We start from the raw sequence: 25,121 nt of genomic DNA on the forward strand, positions 1-25,121 counted from the left end.
TCAAAAAATCAATAAAAAAATAATTTTTTTAAAAATACAATAAATAATTCTACATAGTATTTTTTGATTTCGTTAGGAAATTTGCCCTTTTTAGCAAATCTACTATTAAGATGGGTATGTACGATTTTGAATGAATCTAAAATCTACATGGAAATGACTCTGAAATTTTAATTTTGAACAATTTTTTTGTGATTTTGATGTTTTGGAATGGATGTGTGGATGGATGTGTTTTTTGGAGTTTTTACAAAGAAAACGTAAAACATGCGTTCACTTCTTTGTTTTGTGTTTTTTTTTTTTTCTTTTCTTTTATAAATTTGTAAAACATTAACGCATAAACGCTGATAAACTAGACAGAGAGTTACATATGTATTGTATATACAAAAGGATTTGAAGCATTACATCGATGTCTGATCGATATGATTTTTGTGGAATTGTTTTTTGTCTGTTTTGTTTGGATTTGATGAAAAATGGTAAAATGGTTGTTTGCGTTTTTATTGTTTGGTTTGGTTTAGCATGATTTTTGAGTTTGGTTTGCTTTTGGAATGTATAAATATTTGAATTGTTTTTGGTTTGCTGATTTATAAAATATGCTATGCTAATGTGTTTGATTTGATTGATTGATTGTTTGTTTGATTTGTTTCAACAAGTTTACCAGTAGTGGGCCAATCATGCTTACATCCGATTGCAGTAGTACATCACATCACATCAAATTGCTTCAGATTAATATCATTATTATGATTATTGTAGTCTTATTGCTATCACTTAAAAGCAACATTTAGTTCGGTCAACAGGTATTTGGTTATTTTGAGGGGAGAGGGGGATTGTAGTTTAACTAAAAAAATATAGTACAGTACTTTCCAAGAATATTTATGTATATTTGACATAATAAAAAATCGTGCGGTAGTTTTAATAGCTGAAAACTTTCAAATACAATTTGGGTTTCGGTATTTGTCTTTTTAATATTCCAGTTTTTTCAGACATTTTAGAGTTGATCTAGTGCGTCCATGTTGTTCATACTTCTTGAGATAACGCCCCCAAAATTTCTAAAAACTCCTGTCTGTACCTACTTAAATGATCGTTGATCAGGATTTATTACGAATTAAGTATTCAATTTGGCAGATACTTCGCAAATCATAATAATTCTTTCAAAGTTGAAATCAGATCGAAGACAGACAATATCGAAAAACTCCTGTGGGTATCTGGGCCACAAAAGTTCATAATTGTCACTTTAGTGCAGATTAAGGACTTTTCGAGGACCATTTAGAAATTGTATTTGTGGCTCTGAATAAAACAACATATTTATATATGTATTTTTCTTCGCAGCCAAGTCCATGCTCCCTAACATAATTGCTGAAATTATGCAACCGAGGCCAACTTTATTGTCCGCTTCAGAGAGCAGCCCATTCCCTCAGATCCTCGTTTAGCTGATAGTATTTTCCGGAACATCAACACTGCTGCAACTGCTTGCTACTTGCCTACTGGTTGAATTCCCTGAATAAAAACAAAATTCCCAGCAGATGTTACGGGACTAGGAAATAAGCGTTATGAGCTTCGTCGTACTTGCTCTTGAAGTCAACATGCTAGTAGGCGAACATAAGCGAAAAAAGTGACTAGTCCATTTGAAGCTATGCAACAAATGTACAGGATTAAGTAAATTGTGGGCAACGGTTAAATCACTATCGAATTTGGGAAAGAAGGATGAGAGACGGCTGTTACTTTCAACGGCGTGAGAGTGACAGAAACGAAGAGGCGCGTGTTTGGTTTATAGTGCACCCTGAGGGTGATAGAGCAAAGAGAAGCATGCTACGCACTATTAGACCCCTCGCAGCCGAGGAGGTACCACAAAATATCGAAGGAGTGAAAATTCTCTACAACATGTTCTTTTGTCCCATTTCGTTAGGGCTTGCGGTTTACAAGCAAAATATTGAATACCTAAAAACCCCTAAAAGTGTGAACTTTGGCCGTGATTTATTAAAAAAAAAAACTTCCAGCAATTTTTTCTTGTTTTTGGATTTTTCTCATCTATGAACATTGCTGTTTCAGAATCCGCAAAAACTTTCCAGGTGTAAGTTCCTTTCATTTAAAATTAGTCCTCAATCTATGGTTAGCCACCCATATTTTACCAGAAGCCTGGAAAGTTGTCTGGTTGGTCTCGCTACTGAAGCCAGGCAAAGATGTCAGCAGAAGCATTACATGCCATATCCAAATAAATCAGCAGAGGACTGAACCAGAACAGGCCGTGCGACCGAACAGTTTAAGAGACCTATAGATGGCCTTCGATATCGTCAAACATGCCAAGCTGTTCGAGGATTTAGAGAAGACTTCCCTCCAGCCGTATTTGAAATGATGGCAAATCAACTATATTTGTGAATCCAGTCGTTTGTAAAATTCAGATATAAAAAGTCTCAGACCCGTAGAATGAAACAGGGAGTTCTCCAAGGTGGGGTTATATTCCCGGAACTATTTCACGCAACCTCTCTGAAATTCCTCACTCTCCAGACGGCATAGGGGTCGTAATGTCTGCAAATGATTTTGACCTTGAGTCATATCGTTGATGACATATGTGATAGACTAAATGTCTACATTGCTGACTTATACCCTAGACAGACGGCAGCGTTAATTTGCATTAACTGCCTTAATTCAAATTAATTCGTGCATTATCCACATTCTTAATGCACAAAATCGAGCTGCATTTAAAAGGCATTTAGGTATTTCAATATGGCAATGCCGTAGAAGAGCGCCCATATTCATATGGAGGAGAGAGCATATTCATGCTCTGAGACACAAGGAAAACAAAAAATACATTGCAAACAACAACAAAACAGCAATCAGCTGTTTCGTAAATGCAGAAACTGTCGTCTGTCAGGCAAAAATTAAATACAGTTATTAATGCAAATTAACGCTGCCGTCTGTCTAGGGTATTAGTGCGGTTCTTTCATTTGACGGAAATGAAAATATCCTCTGCTAAATCCACTGTCAAACTGTTCCCTACCTTGACGGCTTAAATGAGGCTCTCTGAACATTTTCCCCAAGATATTGGGGGTAAACGGCTTAAACATCCTGTCAAATGTTTAAACCGTCCGCGCACGCCTCAACTGTTTGCTGCAAGATCAGAAGAAAGAACAAGGTCCTCGAGTCCTCTTATAAAGCAATATAAAGTGGTAAGATATTGCGCGCCAGTGTGGTATGCAAATATTAGTTGTACGCAGTGGAAGAATATTCAAACCTGCCATAATACCGCTCGGAGGAAAATAACAGGGTACCTCTTCATGACATCAGTAGACAAATTTTAGTGGATAGGCTTTCCCCAACCAGGCACCTAAGGACAGATCTTCATGATCTGGAGTTGGAGGTCCAAATGTATAAGCGATAACCTCTAGATCACTTAGCCTATCAAGCAGGTTTGAAAAGCATTCACAGTGATGCAGATACGCAGGTAGTACTACGGTCAGACCACTCCCATCCATCGCAGCAGAAGAACGCCAGCTGCCAAGGCACACGAATGGCCTAATTAAGATCCGTACGATGTAGTCACCACAATTCATATTGGACCGAATTAATGGCACGATACCCAACACATGCCCTGCATGTGGATTGAGACTACACGATATGAAAAATTTGGTTATCTGCCCTGCCAACCCTACTCACCTGTCTGCTGATTCTTTGTTGACGCAACCAGTCCAGATTGCAGAACTTTTGAATCTAACACAGAGGAACCAGAATCAGATAATATATAATTGTTTCACAAACATGCTAGATGGGACAAGGGAGACTTCTTTCATATCTCTAAGATTTTGTTTATACCCTCAGCATTTATGCTAACGAGGGTGTGTATGGGTGACGTAGGGGATGGAAGATACCAAGCAACGGTCCTGACCGGTTTTAACATGGCAAAGCCCAGGATTTATCTTGGTCCCTCTTTCATCCCAAGTGGACACTGACCTCCCCGTGGTGTCACCTGGGGAACTGCCTTTAACACGCGTTAAAGTTAAAAACTTGGGTTTGGGCGTCGGGTTAGTAACCCTCCCCTAGAAAAAACAGCCTACTATGAAAAAACGAAAGAAAAGAAAAACAAACTCCTCTAAAGTTGACGAACCCCGCAAACGTTTTAAGGACCATGATCTGCGAATCTGCACCTGGAATGTTCGCAGTCTTTATAGAGAAGGTGCAGTCTTCGCATTGGCAGACGTACTTGAAAAGTACAAGGCCGATATTACTGCCATACAGGAAATACGATGGATTGGGAAAGGCGTCACAACAACACCTAAAGGTGACGCACTGTATTATAGCTGCCATGACGTAAAGCATGAGTTTGGTTGCGGATTCGTAGTTAGTCGGAGACTAAAACATCTTGTATCCAGCTTCACTCCAGTGAATGAAAGACTTGCTGCAATTCGAATAAAAGCAAAATTCTTCAACATTAGCTTTATTTGCGCTCATGCTCCCCCTGAAGAAAAGGACGAACAGACCAAAGATATATTTTACGAGCGCTTAGAAGAAACATATGACCGTTGCCCTGCCCATGACATTAAAATCATTCTAGGTGTTTTTAACATAAAATTGGAAAGGAGAATATCTTTGGCCCAACAGAATTTAAGTCTCCACAGTGAAACATCTGACAATGGTATGAGGCTGATAGACTTTGCAGCTGCAAAAAACATAGTGGTTAGCAGTACCAGATTTAATCATCTCGATATTCATAAGGGTACCTGGCTGTCTCCAGATCAAAGAACAAGTAATCAAATAGATCATGTTGTGATAGATGGAAGACATTTATCGAGCGTGTTGGATGTACGATCGTTCCGAGGCGCAAACATTGATTCGGACCACAACCTTGTAGCAACAAAGGTACGTACCCGTCTAAACGTTGCAAATAAAGCACGAACAGACACAACGCGAAAGTTGGACATCGATAGGCTGCAAACACAACAGATAGCCACAGCATATTCCACTCTAATAGCCCAATTGCTTAATGCGAGCACTCCTTGTCCCGATAACATAACAACACAATGGCAAAATATTGCCCACTCCATGCAAACAGCCGCAAAATCCATACTTGGATTCCAGAGACCTCCACAAAGGAATTCATGGTATGACTAGGAGTGTCGTGCTGCTACCGAAGAGAAAAATGCGTCATATAGGGCTACTTTACAATCAGTAGCAACGCGTAGCGCACGAGAGAGATATCGGAAGAAAAGGAGAGAAGAGAAACGTCTTTTCCGCAAGGAAAAGAGAGAAATGGAAAAGCGGGAATGTGAAAAAATCGAGATGTACAGGAGCCAGAATGAAGTCCGAAAATTCTACCAAAGAGTGAAACATCAAACAGATGGCTTTGGTACAGGCACATCCTCCTGTAGAGACCAGCAAGGTAATCTGGTAACAGATACAGATAGCGTGCTTAGGATATGGAAGGAGCATTTTTCCAATCTGCTGGTATCCAATAGTAGCGAAGACGATGATACCACAGATCCAATCCCAGAAGATGGTATAAAATGTATACCACCCGGCCAAGATGAGGTAAAAACAGCAATCAACCAGCTGAAGAATAATAAAGCAGCAGAAGCCGATGGCTTACCAGCCGAGCTGTTTAAAACCGGAGGCGACGCGCTGATAAGGTGTATGCATCAGCTAGTTAGCACCATCTGGCAGGAAGAACGCGTACCCGACGATTGGAACCTGAGCATCCTGTGTCCCGTCCACAAGAAAGGAGATACGACCGTATGCTCCAACTATAGGGGCATAAGTCTTCTCCCTATTGCCTATAAGATAGTGGCAGGGATATTGTGCGAACGGCTAAAACCAATGGTCAACGAAATAATTGGACCATACCAATGTGGCTTTAGACCTGGCAAGTCCACCATTGACCAGATATTTACCCTGCGGCAAATTCTTGAGAAGATCGACATATATCCCCTTTTTGTCGATTATAAAGCAGCTTTCGACAGTCCCCGCAGATCAAAGGTATTCCATGGAATGTCTGAATTTGGTATCCCCGCAAAGCTCATCCGGCTTTGTAAGATGACATTAACTGATACTAGGTCCTCAGTTAAAATTGGAAATAACCTCTCCGAAAAATTTTGTACCAAAAGAGGTTTCAGACAAGGAGACAGCCCTTCGTGTGACCTATTCAACATTTTGTTGGAAAAGGTAATACGAGATGCAAATGTCAAAAGAAATGGCACAATTTACACCAATAGCCACATGTTACTTGCTTATGCTGATGACATAGACATCATGGGACGATCAGTAAAGGAAGTAACTGATACCTTTAGGAAGGTCGAAGCAGAATCTGCGAAAGTGGGTCTGGCGGTAAACGTCGAAAAGATCAAATTGATGGTGTCGACGCGCATAGAGCTCGGAGCAACTGTGGAAGTTGGTACCTATAATTTTGAGGCAGTTAAAGGCTTCGTCTACCTCGGCACTGCCATAAACACAACAAACAACATCAGTTGTGAAATAAGAAGAAGAATTGTATTGGCCAATAGATGCTACTATGGTTTAAATAAGCAATTTAAAAACAAAGCCACATGTCGTCAAACAAAAATAACACTATACAAAACGCTGATACGCTATACAAAGACATGAATATAGTTAAACGTATCGAGATGCAACGATTGCGTTGGCTAGGCCATATCATAAGAATGACCGATGATGAACCCGCTAAAAAGGCGTATGAATACATGCCACATGGCGGTGCACGCAGAATCGGGAGGCCTAAGCTTCGATGGAGCATACAAGTGGATGAAGAAATGAAAAGGCGCGGTATTCCAGAAAGCGAAAAACAGAGACGATTGGAGATCTTTTCTTAGTTCGGTCTATGGAACAAATGTTCTGTAATGGGCCAGCTAAGTAAGTAAGTCACGAACATTTTGGGGGTTGATGTGGATCCTTGAGGGGAAGAAGTCTATTGATTTTGAATGGACTAAAAAAACTTCTGTGGAGAAAAAGTTAATTTTGAGGATAGGTCCCAGAGGAGAAGAAGCCTATTGATTTCGTTGATGGTCGGATTATATCCAGAGGTCTGAATGGGAAAATATGTATTAGGGGAAAATGCATTGTTTTATTCTTATGGGATTGATTTCGCTAGATGACACAATTTTGATCGGATCGTAACGAAGAGAGAAAGAAGGATTAAATCAGGCACCCTCACAAGTAAAGACTGAAAAGTGTGCTGGTATTGTGTTAAACAACAGCATATGCCTCAACCGAACGAAGGCACAAGATGTTGCCTACAGTGTACGTGTGTGTCTTCCCTTTGCTCATGAGCGTAGGAAAGTATATGCGGATGTGTGTCGTTGCTCATTGTTGCTTTAAATTGGTCGCAAATTAGTTACCAAAAGTGGTCAAATACTAGAAATATAGAAAAAGACGCTCAGATATACCAATTTCCAATTTGTGGAATTTTATTTCCAATGCGGATATCTCTGCTTTTGTTGGACATATTACAAGGGGATATCTTTAAATGAATAACAAATGCGTTGGCATTGATGGAAAAATATCAGAATTATTGCACAATGCGCTAAGCTATCCAAATTGTAATATTTTGAAGTATTTATTTCAATGACAAATATTTCTGTTTATACACAGGGGTAGTGATATTGGTGTATGGTATATCACATAGTCGGTCCAGCCCTGACTATAACCTTCGCTCACTTGTTTAAACAGTTCGACACTAACCCCCAGTTTATGTATTTCGAAACGAAAATGTGTGCGCATGAAACACACCCAAACTTTAGTTTTGGAAATATTATTGCCTTTGCTTTTCCTTCAAAACAAAAAACAAATTTGAAAAACACACTCAAATTTGGTAGTTTTTCTTGCGCATTCATTATACCCTCAGCCTTTAGGCTAAAGAGGGTATTTACACTTTGATACGGCCAAAAATGTGCCTCATCGAAATAATGGTTTTAGACCCCAAGTATGTTTGTACGATATCCGTTTCAGACAATTTTGAGTCGATCTAGCAATGTCCGTCCGTCTGTCTGTCTGTCTGGCTGGCTGGTGCGCACGATAACTCTCGAACGGATCAATCGATTCGGTTCAAATTTTGGGTATCGAAATATTTTGTCCAGATTTGATTTAAGTTCGAAGATGGGCCATATCGGTCCACTCCTTCAGGTACCTCCCCCACAAAAGTTCAAAAATGTTCGGAAAAATTGTCCGCACGATAACTCTTGAAGGGAGTAACCGAATTAGTCCATACTATGCACATCGTGGCATTTCTACCAGACATAGATGAGGTTCCAATATGGACCCTATTGGTTCACTCTTTCGGGTACCTCCCACACAAAAATTTGCTTAAGTGCAGTTTAAGGCCTGCTCTCGAATCGCTTTGATTTATGTTGCAGCCACTTGTATTCACTACCCCCATTACGACGATATAACTTTTTTCAGGAGCAAGTCCATATATCCTCAGAAATCAGCACGAAAACTGCAAACAACCCATATAATACCATGTATCATAGTTGGAGTGCACGATAACTCTCGAACGGATAAACATATTTGGTTAAAATTTTGGGTCTTTCAATATTTTGTCCAAACTTAGTTTAAATTCGAAGATAGACCATATCGGTCCACTACTTCCGGTACCTCCCCCACAAAGGTTCAAAATTTTTCGCCAAGATTGTGGGCATGATAACTCTAGGAGGGAATAACCGAATTGAGCCAAACTTTGCTATTGGTAATATTACTTTCAGACATAGATCAAGTTCTAATATGGACTATATCGGTCCACTCATTTGAGTACCTCCCACACAAAATTTGGAAAAAGTATAGTTTAATAACTCCTCTCTGATCTTATTAATTTGCGATGCAGCAGGTTGCACTTGCGGCCCCTGTTACGACGTTGTAATTTTTTTTCGTGGGCAAGTCCATACTTCCTGAGATAATGACCCAAAACGGTCCAGAGAATCCTACCGGCACCACCTTAACTGGCTAATGTGTGAAATAACCCTTTAAGAGAGAAATCGATTTAGCTCAAACTTTCTAAATTGAAAAGTAAAATTGTAATATATTTAAATTCAGAAAATTAAATACAACATATTTAATTATATAGTCTGTAAGGAAAACATCCATAGACTAATAAAAAAATATTTCCTACAGATTTGTATTAGGTCCGAATAGGTACTACATCGGATCACTCCTATGGGTACACCCTACCCAAAGTTTGGAAAAAATGCACTCGTCTTGGATCATTCTGAATTTTGTTGCAACATGTAGTTTTTTGCGGCCCTTTTCCCAACAGCTAAAAAACCTGCAGAAGTATTGTGTTAACTTTTTTTCTTCGGGTACGTGGCTGAGGGTATATCTCTGTCGGCTCAGCTGACTGATACTTTTTTACTTGTTTTCTTATCGACATACATGAACAGGCCCTTAATTTTTTTTTAACGAATAAGTGATAAACTGTAATACGTGATTTAAAGGCACCGTCAGAGCTTGAAGAGACATCTGAACAATCTTATATTTGTTTTATTAGTAGTACCTTTGTGAACATTCATAGCTTTAATTGAGGATTATTTACTGACTGACATAACTTCATAATATGAATAAATGCTCGTTACCTTTAAACTGTTGTTTTTTTTTTTAATTTTTTTTAAGGAACGATATATTTTCAAAGAATTCTTTCAAGATTTAATCCATAAAATTCAAATTTCATTATTCATTCAGAAATATTTGACCACTCTTTAAGTTATAACAATTTTAATAATTTTTTCGTATTCGTGGAAAGTACTGTACATATTTTGCGTTATGTCCGTGTTTTATATAGTTTAACCTTATGAGGTCTGGTCTCAAAAGTTTCCTTTTTGCAAGGAACCTGAGTAGGTATTTCAAAGGTCTATACTGAGTTTAATTTGGTTACGATAGACATACATTCACACCAATATTATTATTTTTAACATTATCAGACGACTTTATGTCCGTTTGCACATTCAGTTAAAATATGCCACGTAAGATAATACATTGTTTGAAGATTGTTGTGGGTTCTCATTTCCCCCTTTTGTGGTTGAAATCATTTATAAAAATAATTAATCATTTATCTTTTGTCATAGTATTAGTAGTAATAGAAGAGAGTATTTTTTTTAGATTTTATTTTTGGAGAGGAAGATAGGATGTGTGTGTGTGGTGTTTGTTTATTTTACCTGTTGCACCGCTTGTTGCAAGGCTCGATGCGATTGAGCTAACTGACCCACTACTGATTGATACAGATGACTGTTGACTGTGGCTGAGAGCGGATGTTGGCCTTGAGAAAGTATGTTGGTTACCGAAGTGGACGAGCGTAGTAGATTGCCCGCCGCCATGAGCTGCTGCTGCTGCGCCATGAGGAACGCCTGCCTGTCCACTTGCAACGCATTGACTTTGCTTCCACGCTGCCCTGTTGACTCGCCGCGCCGACCTGTCTACATAGGACTCTGTATTAATCAATATTATTGCAATTTTCAAAGTAAACTATAAAATTAATGAAACTTAAAAATGAATGGCTGGATGGTTGGTTGATTGGTTGGTGGATAGAGATAGAGGATGATGAAGTATTAACAAAGAACCAGAAATAGATTGACTGGGGTTGTATAAAATTCAAAGATAGAGAGTAAAAAAAGTAGATACGCACTCACACGCAAAATAACCTTTACAAAGTTGAAATTTTGTATGGTTTTGTAATCAAGAAAATTAAGGAAAATATCAACGAAATTCGTAACGGAATTGTGTGAATAGAGTTTTGTTTCGGGTTTTGTGTGAAAGTGAAAAAAACTTGTGAGCTTTGGTTTGTGGTGTTGGGGTTTAGAAAAATTATTCTTAAAGGAACCCTTTGAGAAAAATCAAAAACAATTGCATTAAAGAAAAAACGTTTTAGTTTTTCTAAGTTGTTTGTTCGGTTTTTGGTGACAAGAGTTTTTCATGTGCCACAAAAATTGTGTCCAAAAATTATGTTGTCCCAAAAATCATAATTATAAGAGAAACAAATGAAAATCATGTCTTTACACAAGAAATATACTAGAATTACGTTACCTGAAACAACACCCGGCATATTATTCATACTGCCAGCATTCATGCCCAAACCCATGCCCAGTCCCATGCCCATGGTGCTGCCACCCACAGTCATGCTACCAATAAGATTTCCACCTGCTCCGACACCAGCCGCACTCTGATGATGTTGCGACTGGGGCTGGGGCCAGATTTGTAAGAGATATTTCAGCACAGCAATGGGTTGGGCATGATCGATTTCAGAGCCAGGTTGAGCGCTGGCCGAGTGTAGCATCAGCGGTGGACCCATAACGGTGGCTAAAGCTTGTGCCGACATCTTATTGCGTTCGGAATTGGAAACGACCAGCGACAAGTGATCCAAGAGAAATACTAGGGTGGCCTGCAAACAAAGAAATAACAGAACATAATTTTTGATTTTTTAGAGATAATTAAGTTTATACTTTACTTACCCTATTTGCTCTAGGTAAGCAATCCAATATGCTAAGCATCAATTTTGCATTGCCTTCAGGATCATCGGGTAGACATACAGCTAAAAAATTAAACCAAAATGATTTTGTTTCTGTTAACAATTCGCAAAGGAAAAATTTGCAATATTTGTGAAATATTACAAAAGACCAGTGGAGTTTTTTGGGTATTGATTTTTTTTAACAAATGTTCTAAGGATTTTTAGCGATTGTAAATTTACTTTTTAAGATTCTTGTTCATATGGTATTCAGAGCTTTTTGCAGATTTTGCAAAAAAAAACTAAAAAGTTTTAATGGCTGATTTTTTAAGAATTCGGAATTAGAACCAGCAAAGCTTTAATCATGGATTTTTATATATACTCAAAACTATATTCGTAGCTTTAATTTTGGATTCCAAAAAAAAGAAGTTTAGATCTTTCGTCTTGAATTATTAAGTCAGCTTATATTACTGAAGGTTATATTACCTTCAGAAATTTTATCGCGGAATGTTTGAGATTCTGTCCAAAAAGCTTTAAATGCGTTTTTTAAATTATTTAGAACCAACAAACCTTTAAAGGTGAAATTGTAAAACATTTTCAAGCTTTGTTGGATTTATAACATATGTTCGATGCTACCAAAGCTTTAATCGTAAAGTTATAATTTTTAAAGGGCCGCCAGAATTTTGAATGTGTATTTTTGAGAATTTTACTGAGAAAATTAATTTTGGATTTTTAAGAATATAATATAGGACCTTGAAAGGTTGTCTTGGATTTTTCATAATTTTTAAATAACCCCTAAAGCTTTCTTTGTACTTTTTAAATGCTCTGAATGTCGAGCTTTTCCTACGGATTTTAAGTATTTTTGCAAGAAATATTAATTGTGACGTTTTAAGTTTTGACGGTGTAATCGTGGATTTATCAATTTAAAAAATCAATGGACGGACCTTCAGAGCTTTTGTCATGGTTTTTAAGAAGTTTTCCAATTAAGATCTGAGCTTCAGTCAGGGATTTTTAAAAATTATTAATCTTTTTTAAAATATATTTTCAGAACCAACAGAATTTTTCTCGTAAATTTAAAAAAGTCAAAGGACTTTCAGAGCTTTTGAATTTTTCGAAAAAAAAACTTTAATAAAGAAATAAAAAGAACATTGTGCAACACGAAAATTATTAACCATATTCTGACACCGCAGTGTGATAGAACACCAAAAATGAGAAGACACGTGTCTCGCCGTTTTTCCCTATCTCATCAACTTTCGCGGTTATAGGCCTCCAAAGGTTTGAGGCTTTGATGTAGAAAGAGTCATTTAGTCAGGACTATAGGAAATTTGAATTTATCACGGAGGCAAAGTTGTAGCTCTTCTCTTAAAGAACAAAACTGTGAACACATATTATCCATCAAGCTTCATCTGCAAGGTCAAAATCGCCATGGTCAAATTTCTTTTAAAATTTTTCTCAAGTTTTGTTATACAGCTATCAAACCGATCAAATTTGAAGCAAACAACCAACAACAAAAATGTACCTCAGATCTCAACAAACATCTTTTTAGAATATACGAACTCTGTAGAAACGGATCTTAATGGTCAAAATAGCAAAACAATTGCGATTTTTATCCTCTTTTCTAGGATTCTGCTCCATAGATATTAAACCGTTCAAAATTCAAGAAAACAATGAACCACAATATCGTAGCAAAGGCATCAATAAACAACTTTCTGGAATATGCGAAATGTCTATGAACGGTTCTTAATGGTAAAAATAGCAAAACTCTTTTGAAAATATCTAATTTTAATACTTTTTTCTCCGACTCTGCTCCAAAGATACGCAACCACCCAAAAATTAAGGATACCGTCAACCAAAAAAATTTACCAAAGATTTCAATAAACAACTTTCTAGAACATATGAAGATTCCAGGAATGATTCTTAGGGCTGAAATTCACGAACAATTAAATTTTTTTAACATTCCCCCTGCTCAGGTTTGGAAATAACAAACTGTTAAAAACTCAAAGAAATTTGAAAGGTTTGTTATTTACGGACCTGAACAGGAAAGAATGATCTAAAATAATCGAATTTTGAGCTTGAAGAATCGTTTCTATAATCTTCATTTGTTCTAGAAACTTGTTAATTGAAAGCTAAGGTACATTTTTGTGGTTGACTGTATCCTAAATTTTTGGGCGGTTGCGTATATTTGGACCAGAGTCGGAGAAAAAAGTATAAAAATGGGATATATTCAAAAGATTTTTGCTATTTTTACCATTAAAGACCGTTCATAGACATTTCGAATATTCCAGAAAGTTGTTTATTGAAGCCTTTGCTACACTATTGTGCATGGTAGAACAAATACAAGGTAAAGTTAATACTACAACAAATACAACTCGAACAACAACCACAAAGGAATTTGTTTTTGTTTGTAACGTTACTGCCAGTTGTATTTGTAAACAAAACAAGGAAATGTCTATAAATTATTTGAATTTAAAAAACTAATAATTTTTCACATTTGGTTGAATATTTTGGAAAACATGAATGAAAATTCGTTACATTTTCAATTTTTATGGTTCCACATCATTCCACTAAATGCATAAATTCTCGCAGAAAGTAGAATTCTTGCAGAAAAGTTTGGGGTCGCTGGAAATTCATAGAAAAAGGAGAAGCTGTTTCAATGTTTTGTTTTAGAATTTAAAGAAGCACATGTTTATTAGGGCTTTATTTTTTTAAATTTTAACAAAATACCTCACATATTAACAAACGTTGTATCGCCTCTACAAGCTCTGATTTACTGCGCGGCTTATCGTTCGAACTTGGAGGAGGTTACATATCATTGATATGAAGAAGTCTTTCTGGGAAATGGTTTTTTCCGAATGATATATTTTTTTTCTCAAAAAATATATGTCCCTAATGTACATCGAAATAGAAATAAATGTATAAAATGTCATATGAAATTTGACACTAACACTACAACCCAGTTCAGTCAGCTGGGTATTGCTGCTACCTTTTCTTGTTCTACCATGACTATTGTGGTTGATTGTTTTCTTGAATTTTGAACGGTTTAATATCTATGGATCAGAAGCCGAGAAAAGAGGATACAAATCGCAATTGTTTTGCTATTTTGACCATTAAGACATGTTCCTTCAGGGTTCGCATATTCTAAAAAGATGTTTATTGAGACCTGATGTACATTTTTGTAGTTGATTGTTTGCTTCAAATTTGATCGGTTTGATATCTGTATAACAAAACTTGAGAAAAATTTTAAAAGAAATTTGACCATGGCGATTTTGACATTGCAGATGAAGTTTGATGGGTTATATGTGTTCACAATTTTTGTTCTTTAAGACAAGAGCTATAACTTTGCCTCTGAGATAAATTAAAATTTTCTAACGGTTTGGAAGATATAGTCCTGACTAAATGACCCTTTTTACATCAAAGCCTCAAAACTTTTGAGGCTTATAACCGCGAAAGTTGATGAGATAGGGAAAAACGGCGAGACACGTGTCTTCTCATTTTTGGTGTTCTATCACACTGTGGAGTCAGAATATGGTTAATAAAAAATGACTCAAAAAATTACACACAGTGGAATCATGAAATTTTTAATCGTCTATTTTTTTAAATTTTCGAGAATTTTAGGAGATATGGAAAGGGCAGTGAGATCTTCGGAGGACACCAGAGCTTTATTGTAATTTCTTAATAAATCAGCAGCAGCACATATTCAATACCTTTTTAGAGGACCGACAAGAGCTTTAAACGCAAATTTTTAAGAAATTTCCAAAAGACTAACAGAGCTTTAGTTATGAAATTTTTAAGAAATTTCTAAAAGATTATTAAAGCTTTAGTCCGAATTTGTAAGAACCACCTGCTCTTTTTTCGCATATTTGACGAAATTTTTAAAAGCTCTTAGAGCTTTAGTCGCAAATGTGTAAGGATTTTAATGGACCTTAGGAGCTTTTATCGTGAAGACCTTTAAAATTTTCCATTAAATCCCTTAATATTATTTTTAAGAAAGTTTTAACGTTTTAATCCTCTATAAACCGGACTTTTAAATCTTTTAGAGGGCCACCAGCGCTTTAATCGTACATTTTTACGAAATTTCCAAAAAAAACTCTCACAGCTTATATGGCGAATTTCTACTAAATGTTCAATGTTCCATCAGAGCTTAAGTGAAACATTTTTAAGACGTTTTCAGACTTCCATTGGAGCTTATGTCAAACGCGGCGTTAGGGCCAGCAAAGCTTTAATAGTTATTTGTCTAAGGATTATCAACAATTTTACAACGGATTTTTGAGAATTTTTCCAAGAAGCTTTAATTACCATAACTTTAGTCGTGGATTTCTAAAAAATCAAGGCTCTATTAAAGCATAAAACGAGGATTTTAAAGACATTAGAGACATTTTAAAGACATTTCAGAAGACGATCAGAGCTTTGGTCCAGGATTTTTTTCCAATAGTTTTTTTTTAATAAATTTTTTGAGAATATTCAAGGAAGCTTTCCATTAAAGCTTTGATAGATAAACTTCTAATTAAACTATACAGCAATACCCCATAATATTTTTAGGTTTAGTTTATTTAAATGCAATTTTTAGGGAAAAGCCTTTTAATTGATTTAAAAATTTTTAGATTTAATTCAGAGCTTTTTGGTGAAATTTTCAGAATGTTTCCAATACGCTTTTCATTAAGCTTAAATAGCCAATAAACCTTTAGCGTTTTTATCGTGGATTTTTGGAATTTTTCAAAAAAGCCTTCCATATACGTTTCTCATTTAAGCTTTAATAGGCAAAGAACCTTTAGGGATTTTCTTGTAGATTTTTGAGACATTTTTCCAACAAGCTTTTAATAATAGCTTTAACAGTTAATTTCTAAAAAAACTGCAAAAACATCATCATAGCTATAGCCGTGAATTCTAATAAAATTTTCAAATTAAACTTTTTTAAAAAATTAAAAATGTTTATTAGTCTTTCGGAGCCTTTATCGTATATTTTTGAGGATTGTAAAGCTTTTCATTAAAGCTTAATATTGAGCATTAGGCTTGGATTTTAATTAGATTTTCAAAGGGGAACCTTTTTATAGTGCATTAAAAATGTTTAAAGAACGTTCAGAGCTTTTATTGTATTTTTTACATATTTTCAAATAACTTTTCATTAAAGCTTTAACAGTGAATTTCTGGAAAATGCAAAAGACAAGCAAAACTTCAGTCGTCGTTATAAATGGTATTTTCAAAGAAATGATTTTATTATAAATTTAAAGAAGCTTTAATCTCGGCCTACTAAAGTTTGTTGAAGGACCTACAAACCTTTAGTCGTGGATTTACAAAAAAACATAGGGCAAAAAAAGCTTTTATCTCATATAAACAAAACTTTAATCGTGGATTAAAAAATGAAAGCTTTAGTGTTTAATTTTTTAAATATTTTGTAATTTATAATTTTTTAAATTTTTTCAAGAAGCTTTTCACTACTGAGAATTTCTAAACAATGCGAAAGACAATCAGATGTTCAGTCGTGGTTTTAAATGGTATTTTCAAAGAAAAACGTTTATTAAAAATTTTAAGAACTTTTTGAAGCTTTAATGTCTGGCCACTAGAGCCTTCGTCGTGAGTAATGTATGTTTAAAGACCTCCAGAGCTTTAGTCGTGAATTTGCAAAAAAAAAAACATAGGACAGAAAGAGATTTTATCTCATAGAACCACAACTTTAATGGTTGATTAAAAAAATGAAAGCTTTGGTGTTTAATTATACCCTACACCACTATGTGGGGAGGGTATTATAAGTTGGTTTTGGCCAAAAAGTTTGTAACGCATCGAAATAATGGTCGTAGACCCATACTTATATATATCAAAATGAATGTCTCGACGAGCTGAGGCGATCTGGCTATGTGTGTCCGTCCGTCAGTCCGTCCGTCCGTCCGTCTGTCCGTCTGTCCGTCTGTCCATCTAAACCTTGTAATCACTCTACAGGCCGCAATTTTGATCGGATCGTCACGAAATTTTGGATGTTGATGGGGGTCCCGGAGAGGAAGAAGCCTATTGATTTTGGTGATGGTCGGATAATATTTAGGGGTCGGAAAGGGCAAAAAACTTAGGTGGATAAAAAGACAACGTTTTTTTCCAAAGCCAATATCTCAGCTTCTATATGGGGTATACCAAAAGCAAAACCTGACAATGAAAGCAGAAATTATCACCTTTCTAATGATGTAAAGCAGGTGCTCGTAGGTGATCAAACAACGAAGATATCGCAATAGTAGCAAATAAAACCCCAATTTTCATTTTTGCGATTTTAATTATATTTACAAATATCACAGCTTTGGTTGAATATTTTCCAAAAGCAAAGCCTGACTATATAAAGTAGAAGATCCCGCCTTTATAATGATGCAAACTAGGTCGGCGTAGGTAACCAAATAACGGAGATATCGCAATAGTCGGTAATACATCCAATTTTTCTATTTTTTTGGAAATCACGCTACAGGTCGCAATATTGATCGGATCGTCACGAAAATTTCAGGGTTAATGGGGGTCTCACAGATGAAGAAGCATATTGATTTTGGTGATGGTCGGATAATATTTAGGGGTCGGAATGGGCAAACACTTATTTGGAGAAAAGTGAACATTTTATTTCAAAGCCAATATCTCTGTTTCTTTAAGAGGTATATCAAAAGCAAAACATGGCAAGGAAAGTAGAAAATATCACCTTTACAACGATGTAAAGCAGGTTGTCGTAGGTGGTCAAATAGCAAAGATATGGCAATAGCCGATAATGCATCCCATTTTTCGATTTTTTTGTAATCACGCTACAGGTCGCAACTTTGATCGGATGGTCACGAAATTTTAGGGGTTAATGGGGGTCCCAAATAGAAAGAAGCCTATTGATTTTGATGATGGTCGGATTATATTCAGGGGTCGGAATGGGCAAACACTTATTTGGAGAAAGGTCAACGTTTTATTTCAAAGCCAATATCTCTGCTTATTTAAGAGATATATCAAAAGCAAAATCTGGCAAGGAAAGTAGGAAACGATGTAAATTAGGTTGTTATAGGTGGCAAAAAGCAGAGATATGGCAATAGCCGATAATGCATCCCATTTCCGATTTTTTTGTAATGGTCACGAAATTTTGGTTGCTTATGGGGGTACCAGAGACAAAGAGGCATATTATTTTTGGTGGTAGTCGGTTTATATTCCCTAAAAGAAATGTTTACCAGGGAAAAGCTTATGCACAGGGGTAGTGGTGTAGGGTATCACATGGTCGGCCGCGTCCCGACTATAGCCTTTGCTCACTTGTTTTTAAGTATTTTGCTGCGACCCCAGAACCACAAAGCTTTATTCGCGTTTAAGAATTGAGAAAAGGATAAGTTTTAATTAGGAACTTTCATACTATTTAATCGGAGCTTTAATTGTTAAAGGACTATAGAGAATTAAATCATGGAATTTTAAGCTGGAATTTAACAAGGATTTTAAGAGCTTCTGGGGTTTTTGGGATAAGGTTTGTTGGTCTAGAAATAAAATCTGCATTCTCTTATTGATATGAGAAAAGTTTCAATTTTTTTCCTATCGTTGATTTTAAAACAACACAAATCACTTACCCAATGCATCGACTGTCATCTGGAAGAGACATCGCGTAAACAACGGTTCTGGCAATTCTCTTAGATAGTCTTTCAGCACACCAGTGATGACATTGATATCAGGAACATGTTCTGGGGTCAATTCCACGGCACGACTGTTACGTTCGAATGCTTCGCGCAGCAAACGTTTCTTGGTGGCCGAACCGCACAAGCGATACAGACCGATTATGTCAAGACCACGTCGTTCTACCTCTTCGACACAGCGGCGCAAAACAATGGGTACTGGTGCACAGCCCGGTGCTCCCTTTGATTCACGATTAACAACAGTCTCTAGATCAGCACCAAAGAGTGTGGGATAACCAGCCCTTAGGCTAGGTAAACCACGACGCTTATATAAAGCTATGGGATCGGTGTGACGCATGCGTATGTAAATCGTACCACGTGGCTCCACCTTGAGGGCAAGTTGATGTAGCGGAGATTGTCGCAATATCGTTGACAGTGATATGGCACCACGATAGCACAGCTTGTGGCGATGTTGTGGATCCCAGGAGTATACCAGAACATCCAACTGTTTATTACCCACCAAATCCAGTTCAAATGATTCATCCCAATCGAATTGCAAATCACCCGAACGTACCACAGTACGAGCCTTGTGTACCCGATCGCATTCTATCACACAATATAAATCACGTGTGGGCGCCGGTAGATGTTGTCCTCCTGCACCGTGCTGTGGTCCTAGTTCGGGTGCCGAACGTAGGCCACGGCCCGCTAACAGGTGAATCCACAACATACCCGATACGCCGCCAATATCCACAATGGGTTTGTCGAGCTTGTATTTGCTAAACTCTGCAGGATTTATGTCGATTTGTCGATGTGGTCGCGGTAGGGTGGCGCTGGGTGTGGGTGCCGGACTTTGATGGCCTCCTGTGCTCATAATGCTACCACTAGGGCTGGCCGGGCCAGCTGAGAGTTCGAGTAGCTGGCGCATGCGACGAATACTGGGTGAACGTATGGAATTGGGTCCACCTATGTGCTGGGATGACATTGAACGCACCGGCAGTGATGAAATGGGACGAGGCATACCCAAATGGCGATCCAGTGTGCCGGCACCCAAAATACCCGTTCGGCTGGAGTAAATGCTTTCGGTCTAGAAGGAGAGAGAGAAAAGAAGGTGAGATGGGATCTCAAAGTGTCTTGGGGCTACTTACATTTCTCAAAGCATCGTGTATGTTCTCGGCACTGCAAGAGAACCTATGAGACCTGGGTTGATTCAGTAGATCCCTTGTCATACGCATTTGCTCGGCAATGGCTGAACTGCTGGGTGCTCTTCTCAGCCAGGCTCGATATTCGTCCGATGTAAATATGGACTGAGGACTGGCGGTAATACGTGATCTCAAATCACGATCTCGCCGAGCATTAAATTCGGGTGCCGAAATATTTCCATCATTCTCGTCCATAATGCGATCGCTTATACGCGCACGTATACCCGGCAAACGTACACCGGGCCGATCTCTTGGCAGTGAATTAAATTTAGCCATATCTGGGCCACCACCCAGTACTGAGGCTCCACCCGGAGCCCCTGCACCACGTGGCATGCTGCCAATGGCAGGCCTGTTGTAGTAGTAGTAATTGGGCCGCGGTCCAACCGTGGCCTCGGTATCACTGGAATAATCCAAATTGGGTCTTGATCTTCGTGTCAGGGACTGAGTACCACTCGGTCCATATTTGGCATTTGAATGAGGATCATAACGACCATAACGGCCCAGAGTACCGCCAGGACCCATAATCACTGAACCTCCACTGGGCTTTAGGCTGGGCCGCAGCAACGAGTGGCGACCCAATGAATTCGAATAGTCGGCATATTCAACGCGAGGCAAATGCTGGTCCGAACCAGACCGAGGGAAACGTGCCCTCTGTGGCACATTACCCACCGACAAACGACGAGATGGCGGGGCTCCAGGATAGAAAGAATGCACCTTCTCGGCCAAACTTTCCAATGTTCCGGCATTCTTGTAATACGCATGTGATGGAGCAAACTGATGACCCTTGGGCTGTTCCGTAATTACTGATGATGGCGGTGGTGGTGGTTTATAGCCCCAATTAGGTGGTTCCATACCTGGACGTGTATTATAATACATATCCAATTGTTCCGATTGCGGACTATAGTTGTTCAGACCCAAACCCAGGCGGGAACGTGACTCGGACATCTCACGGCCATCTCCTGTGAAAAGGGGGGAAGAAGAGAAAAAGACCAACCTTAATATATCACAACCAAGCAACAATATCAAATACCTGTACGTCTTTCGCGTGATGAACGGGATCTTGACATGTGATCAGTCTCGTCTAGCTCCTCGTCTCGCAGGTCACGTTTCATGACAACAACCGGTGGTGGTTTCTGTTCGGGTCGTGACATGGAAGGCGGGCCGGGTGAGCCGGTGCCACGATTACCGCAACGCTGGCGTATGGCCAACACAAGGCGCCTAGGAATTGACATTATTATCACAACGTCATCCAGGGACATATGTGTGACATCGACTAGGTTAACGGCGAGAATTTCATCGCCCACCTGGAGAGGAAGAGAAGAACAACAAATCACTAATTGTCTCAAAGAGAGTGAAATAGGATCTTACCTTCAGGCAACCACTGTTTGACACAGCTGATTCAATGGCAATGCGTGAAATGAATACACCATCGGTACGATCGGCACCATTTCCTTCACGTATGTATAAACCTAAGGTTTGACCGGGTCTCTTTACGATTTCCACCAACTGCAAGTAAATGTTATGTTAGGAGACTTCGGAATCCGTTTAAAAAATCTACCATCAAAGACCTACCTGTACTATATGCCGATTATCTTTCTTTGCCAATAATTTATGGGCCGCATCCACTGCCTGCTTACCACCAATACTATGGGGTTCCAGGATGCGTACAATCATTTCACCTCTTCTCTCAACCGCCTAAAGGAAATAGAAGAAATATTTTAAGGTTAGCTTTCTAAAAAAGAGGGAATAGAATAGGCTTATCTTACCTCCAAGGCGGCTGCTGTATTCGGATCATGATCATTTTCAACAGCTTCTATCTGTCGAAAGATTTCTGAACTAATCCCAGATACCTTTCGGAAATCACCTTGCAGTAGTACGGGCTCCTTGGAGCCACCCTGTCTTTGTTGATGATGTTGTTGATGCTGTGATTGTTGTTGCTGTTGATGATGTTGCTGCTGCTGGTGATGTTGTTGTTGTTGCTGCTGCTGTTGATTAACCATCGTTTGCATTTGATTTGATGGCAATGGTCCGGGCGGCGCACGGCCCGGGCTTGCCGTAACATCAGGAACTGATCTTCCATTTTCCTGAAAAGAAGAAAAAAAATTAAATTTGATTAAATAAAACTGTTTTTTATTTTGAGTTAATGAAGAAACGGTTAATTGATCTCGGGGTCTTAGAAAAAAATATTCCCACAAACATTCCAGGAGAGATAATTTTTTTCATATCATTTAGGGGAACACCGAATCACGGTGCTCTTGAAGCAACTTTAAATGGAAGGTGCTTACACCTGGGAAGTTTTTGCGGATTCTGAAACTACAAGTTCATAGATGAGAAAAATCAAAAACAAAAAAAAATCGCCGGAGCGCTTTTCTGTTTGTTTTTTGATTTTTCTCATCAATGAACATTGTAGTTTCAGAATCCGCAAAAACTTTCCTGGTGTAAGTACCTTCCATTTACAGTTGCTTCAAGAGCACCGTGAATCTATTTCAGTTCAATGCTATTAAACCTTACTATCGTAGATTCAAAACGAAGAGATTATGGCTAAAATACTAAGGAACTGTAGGCAACATTGGGTCGAGCAGTTTAACAACTGCAGAAAATGTTGATATTGCCTAGGCGGATATTCGAGCAAGCCATTTTATAACAGTACGACACCCCAGGCTATTAAGACGTATAATTTTTTTCCTTGGTCTCATTACAAATTTCAAAAGAAAAAAGTTCCTGCAATTGAATGTCAATCCATAAAATCTCAAAGCTATGACACCGGCTAGACATTTTTGCAAACCTCGAATCCCCATTTTCTCCACAGACACACTTTCACGTCATCAATAGCCGAAACATTGTCATTACCATAGCACATCGTTTGGATACAATGTTTATTTGATTGGTTCTTTGGTTCACATGTTTTTTTTAACTTTTTCTATAGCTATTGTTGTTGTTGTTGTTATGAGTCACCTGCACTCCTTTGTTGTTGCGTGTTTTCCCACTACTTGGATTTACAAAACAATGAAAAATGTCATACATTATTTACCATCCCACACACACATACAATCGCACATCAATTGCCGCTGCTCCAAGTAACATTTTGTATTTTCTTAAATTCCTGGAAATATGGGCGGAACAGTAGCGTGTTTTACGACGACAAGGAGATTTGCAAGAACGCCACCAACAACAACAATTCTAACAACAAGTGTTTAAGTCCATTGTAATCGTCTGGCATTTCGAAATGTTTACATGGCATTTGAAAATTCAAAGTATTCCGGCATTCAAGGTCTTCTTAATGTAGGATTTTAATTATTTCAAAATCGAGGACGTTGAGGAAAGTTGGTATTTTAATAATTTTTGTTTGATTTAAAGGATAATATGAAATTCTGATTTGATTCAATGACGCTTGATATTACTTGGTGAAGGAAACATGACGTAACAGGGAGGTATCCGGGATTTCATTTCGAGCGGTGGTCCACCGGAACAAATTTTGGAAGTTCATATCTGCGAAATTTCTTATTTAACAATGATGTTAACCTTGTTCCCATATACTTTTGATCGTATCATTTATCATATTGGAGACCCTTTGTTAGATTACTTCAGAGTAATATACATATACAACTACATATATAACTTTTTAGGAAATTCACACTCTCCGAAATAATGTTCTCAAACCCCCAGCCAAAATTGCGTTAAATATGTCCATGGAATGTTTAGGCCCTTTCCTTTGTTATCTACTTCACAAAAGTTTAAAATTAAGGCTTTAATTTGCCACTTTATCTTTATTGAGTAATTTATGGAAAGAATATGGAATTAGTGGGAACGTTGGGACATCATGGTGTCCTCCATTTGGGTTTTTTGTATTGACAGGTAGAATTCAGGAGAATTGAGGAGAAAAAACGCCGAGACACGAGACATCTTTTTAGGGCTTGTATCACGCAGCGGTATCAGGAAATAGTTAATTTGCCATGACACTAAAATATTATACACATTGTTATTATAGTTAATATAAAAATTATAGAGCCAAGACGGGAGTTCGTTAATGGATTAATTCTGGAGCCTAGTCGTGGGTATGTTAATATGCAACTTCTGACTGCCAATCACAGTCCTGCGTATATTAATATTCTGACATCCAACCTGTAGACTTTAAATAATCATATAATGGCGATAAATCGTGAATCTGTTAATAGAAAATTGTGACATCCAATCGTGTTTATTTTAACAGACCCAATTTGGCTCCCACACGGGTTATATTATAGAGAAAAATCATGGATATTTTCATTGACAATCGTTGTTACTTTCATAAAGAAACCAATTGTAGTTATTTCCCTAAAGACGATTTGGCTCCAAATCGTGGATAATGAAAAGTTGATGCCCAACACAAACACAAAGAATTTCTGAAAGCCCAATGTTGTTTTGTTGATAGAGCAATGCTGAGCAATGAAATTCTGGCGACCAAATCGTGTGTTTGTTAATAACAAACACTGTCGCCCAATCGTGTATCTGCCAAAATAAAAATTTTGGCGTCCAATCGTCGGTCTTCTTTTAGAGAAATTCTGATTTCCTATCGTGGATCTTCTCATAAATTCTTTAGTGTAAGTTAAAGAAATTCTGGCGCCCAATCCAAGTTCTATACATGTATACAAAAACTTTTAAGCCATGTAAAGAATTCTTCTTTAGCAAAAAATCCATGAACACAATTTTTCACAATCTAAGGGCCATTATTACATGTGTTCTTTTACTATCTGATGGATTTGAAAATGCAAAATAAACTAACTTGGAGGCATTAAACATATAATTTTCATATTGAAAGTTAATGACAAGAAGCTCCTCCCTGAAATTCCATCATCACTTTTAACTTTAAGTTAACCGGAACGCTATAAATCTGTTCGGTAAATCCAAACTATAACAAAAGAAGAC

At 37.7% G+C, this 25,121-nt stretch overlaps 1 protein-coding gene across 5 annotated transcripts in view; it reads right to left on the reverse strand.

Annotated features, from left to right (window-relative positions):
* RhoGAP100F (Rho GTPase activating protein at 100F) overlaps positions 1-25,121 on the reverse strand; it is a 137,802-nt gene that overhangs the window by 27,423 nt on the left and 85,258 nt on the right. For 2 of the 5 annotated variants that reach the window (XM_073961249.1, XM_073961247.1), the window contains 9 exons: positions 21,983-22,300; positions 21,789-21,911; positions 21,585-21,722; positions 21,253-21,520; positions 20,163-21,175; positions 18,976-20,101; positions 11,430-11,509; positions 11,005-11,359; positions 10,263-10,393 (listed from right to left, as the gene is read on the reverse strand). In XM_073961249.1, the coding sequence (XP_073817350.1) occupies positions 10,263-10,393; positions 11,005-11,359; positions 11,430-11,509; positions 18,976-20,101; positions 20,163-21,175; positions 21,253-21,520; positions 21,585-21,722; positions 21,789-21,911; positions 21,983-22,300 (3,552 nt within the window). Of the gene's footprint in view, positions 1-10,038; positions 10,398-11,004; positions 11,360-11,429; positions 11,510-18,975; positions 20,102-20,162; positions 21,176-21,246; positions 21,521-21,584; positions 21,723-21,788; positions 21,912-21,982; positions 22,301-25,121 lie in introns of those variants that run through there. The other 3 variants (XM_073961248.1, XM_073961246.1, XM_073961250.1) reach the window with 3 other exon arrangements.

Source organism: Musca autumnalis, unplaced genomic scaffold (genome assembly GCF_047663935.1).
Source record: "Musca autumnalis isolate F117 unplaced genomic scaffold, ASM4766393v1 scaffold_1, whole genome shotgun sequence".
NCBI lineage: Eukaryota > Metazoa > Arthropoda > Insecta > Diptera > Muscidae > Musca > Musca autumnalis.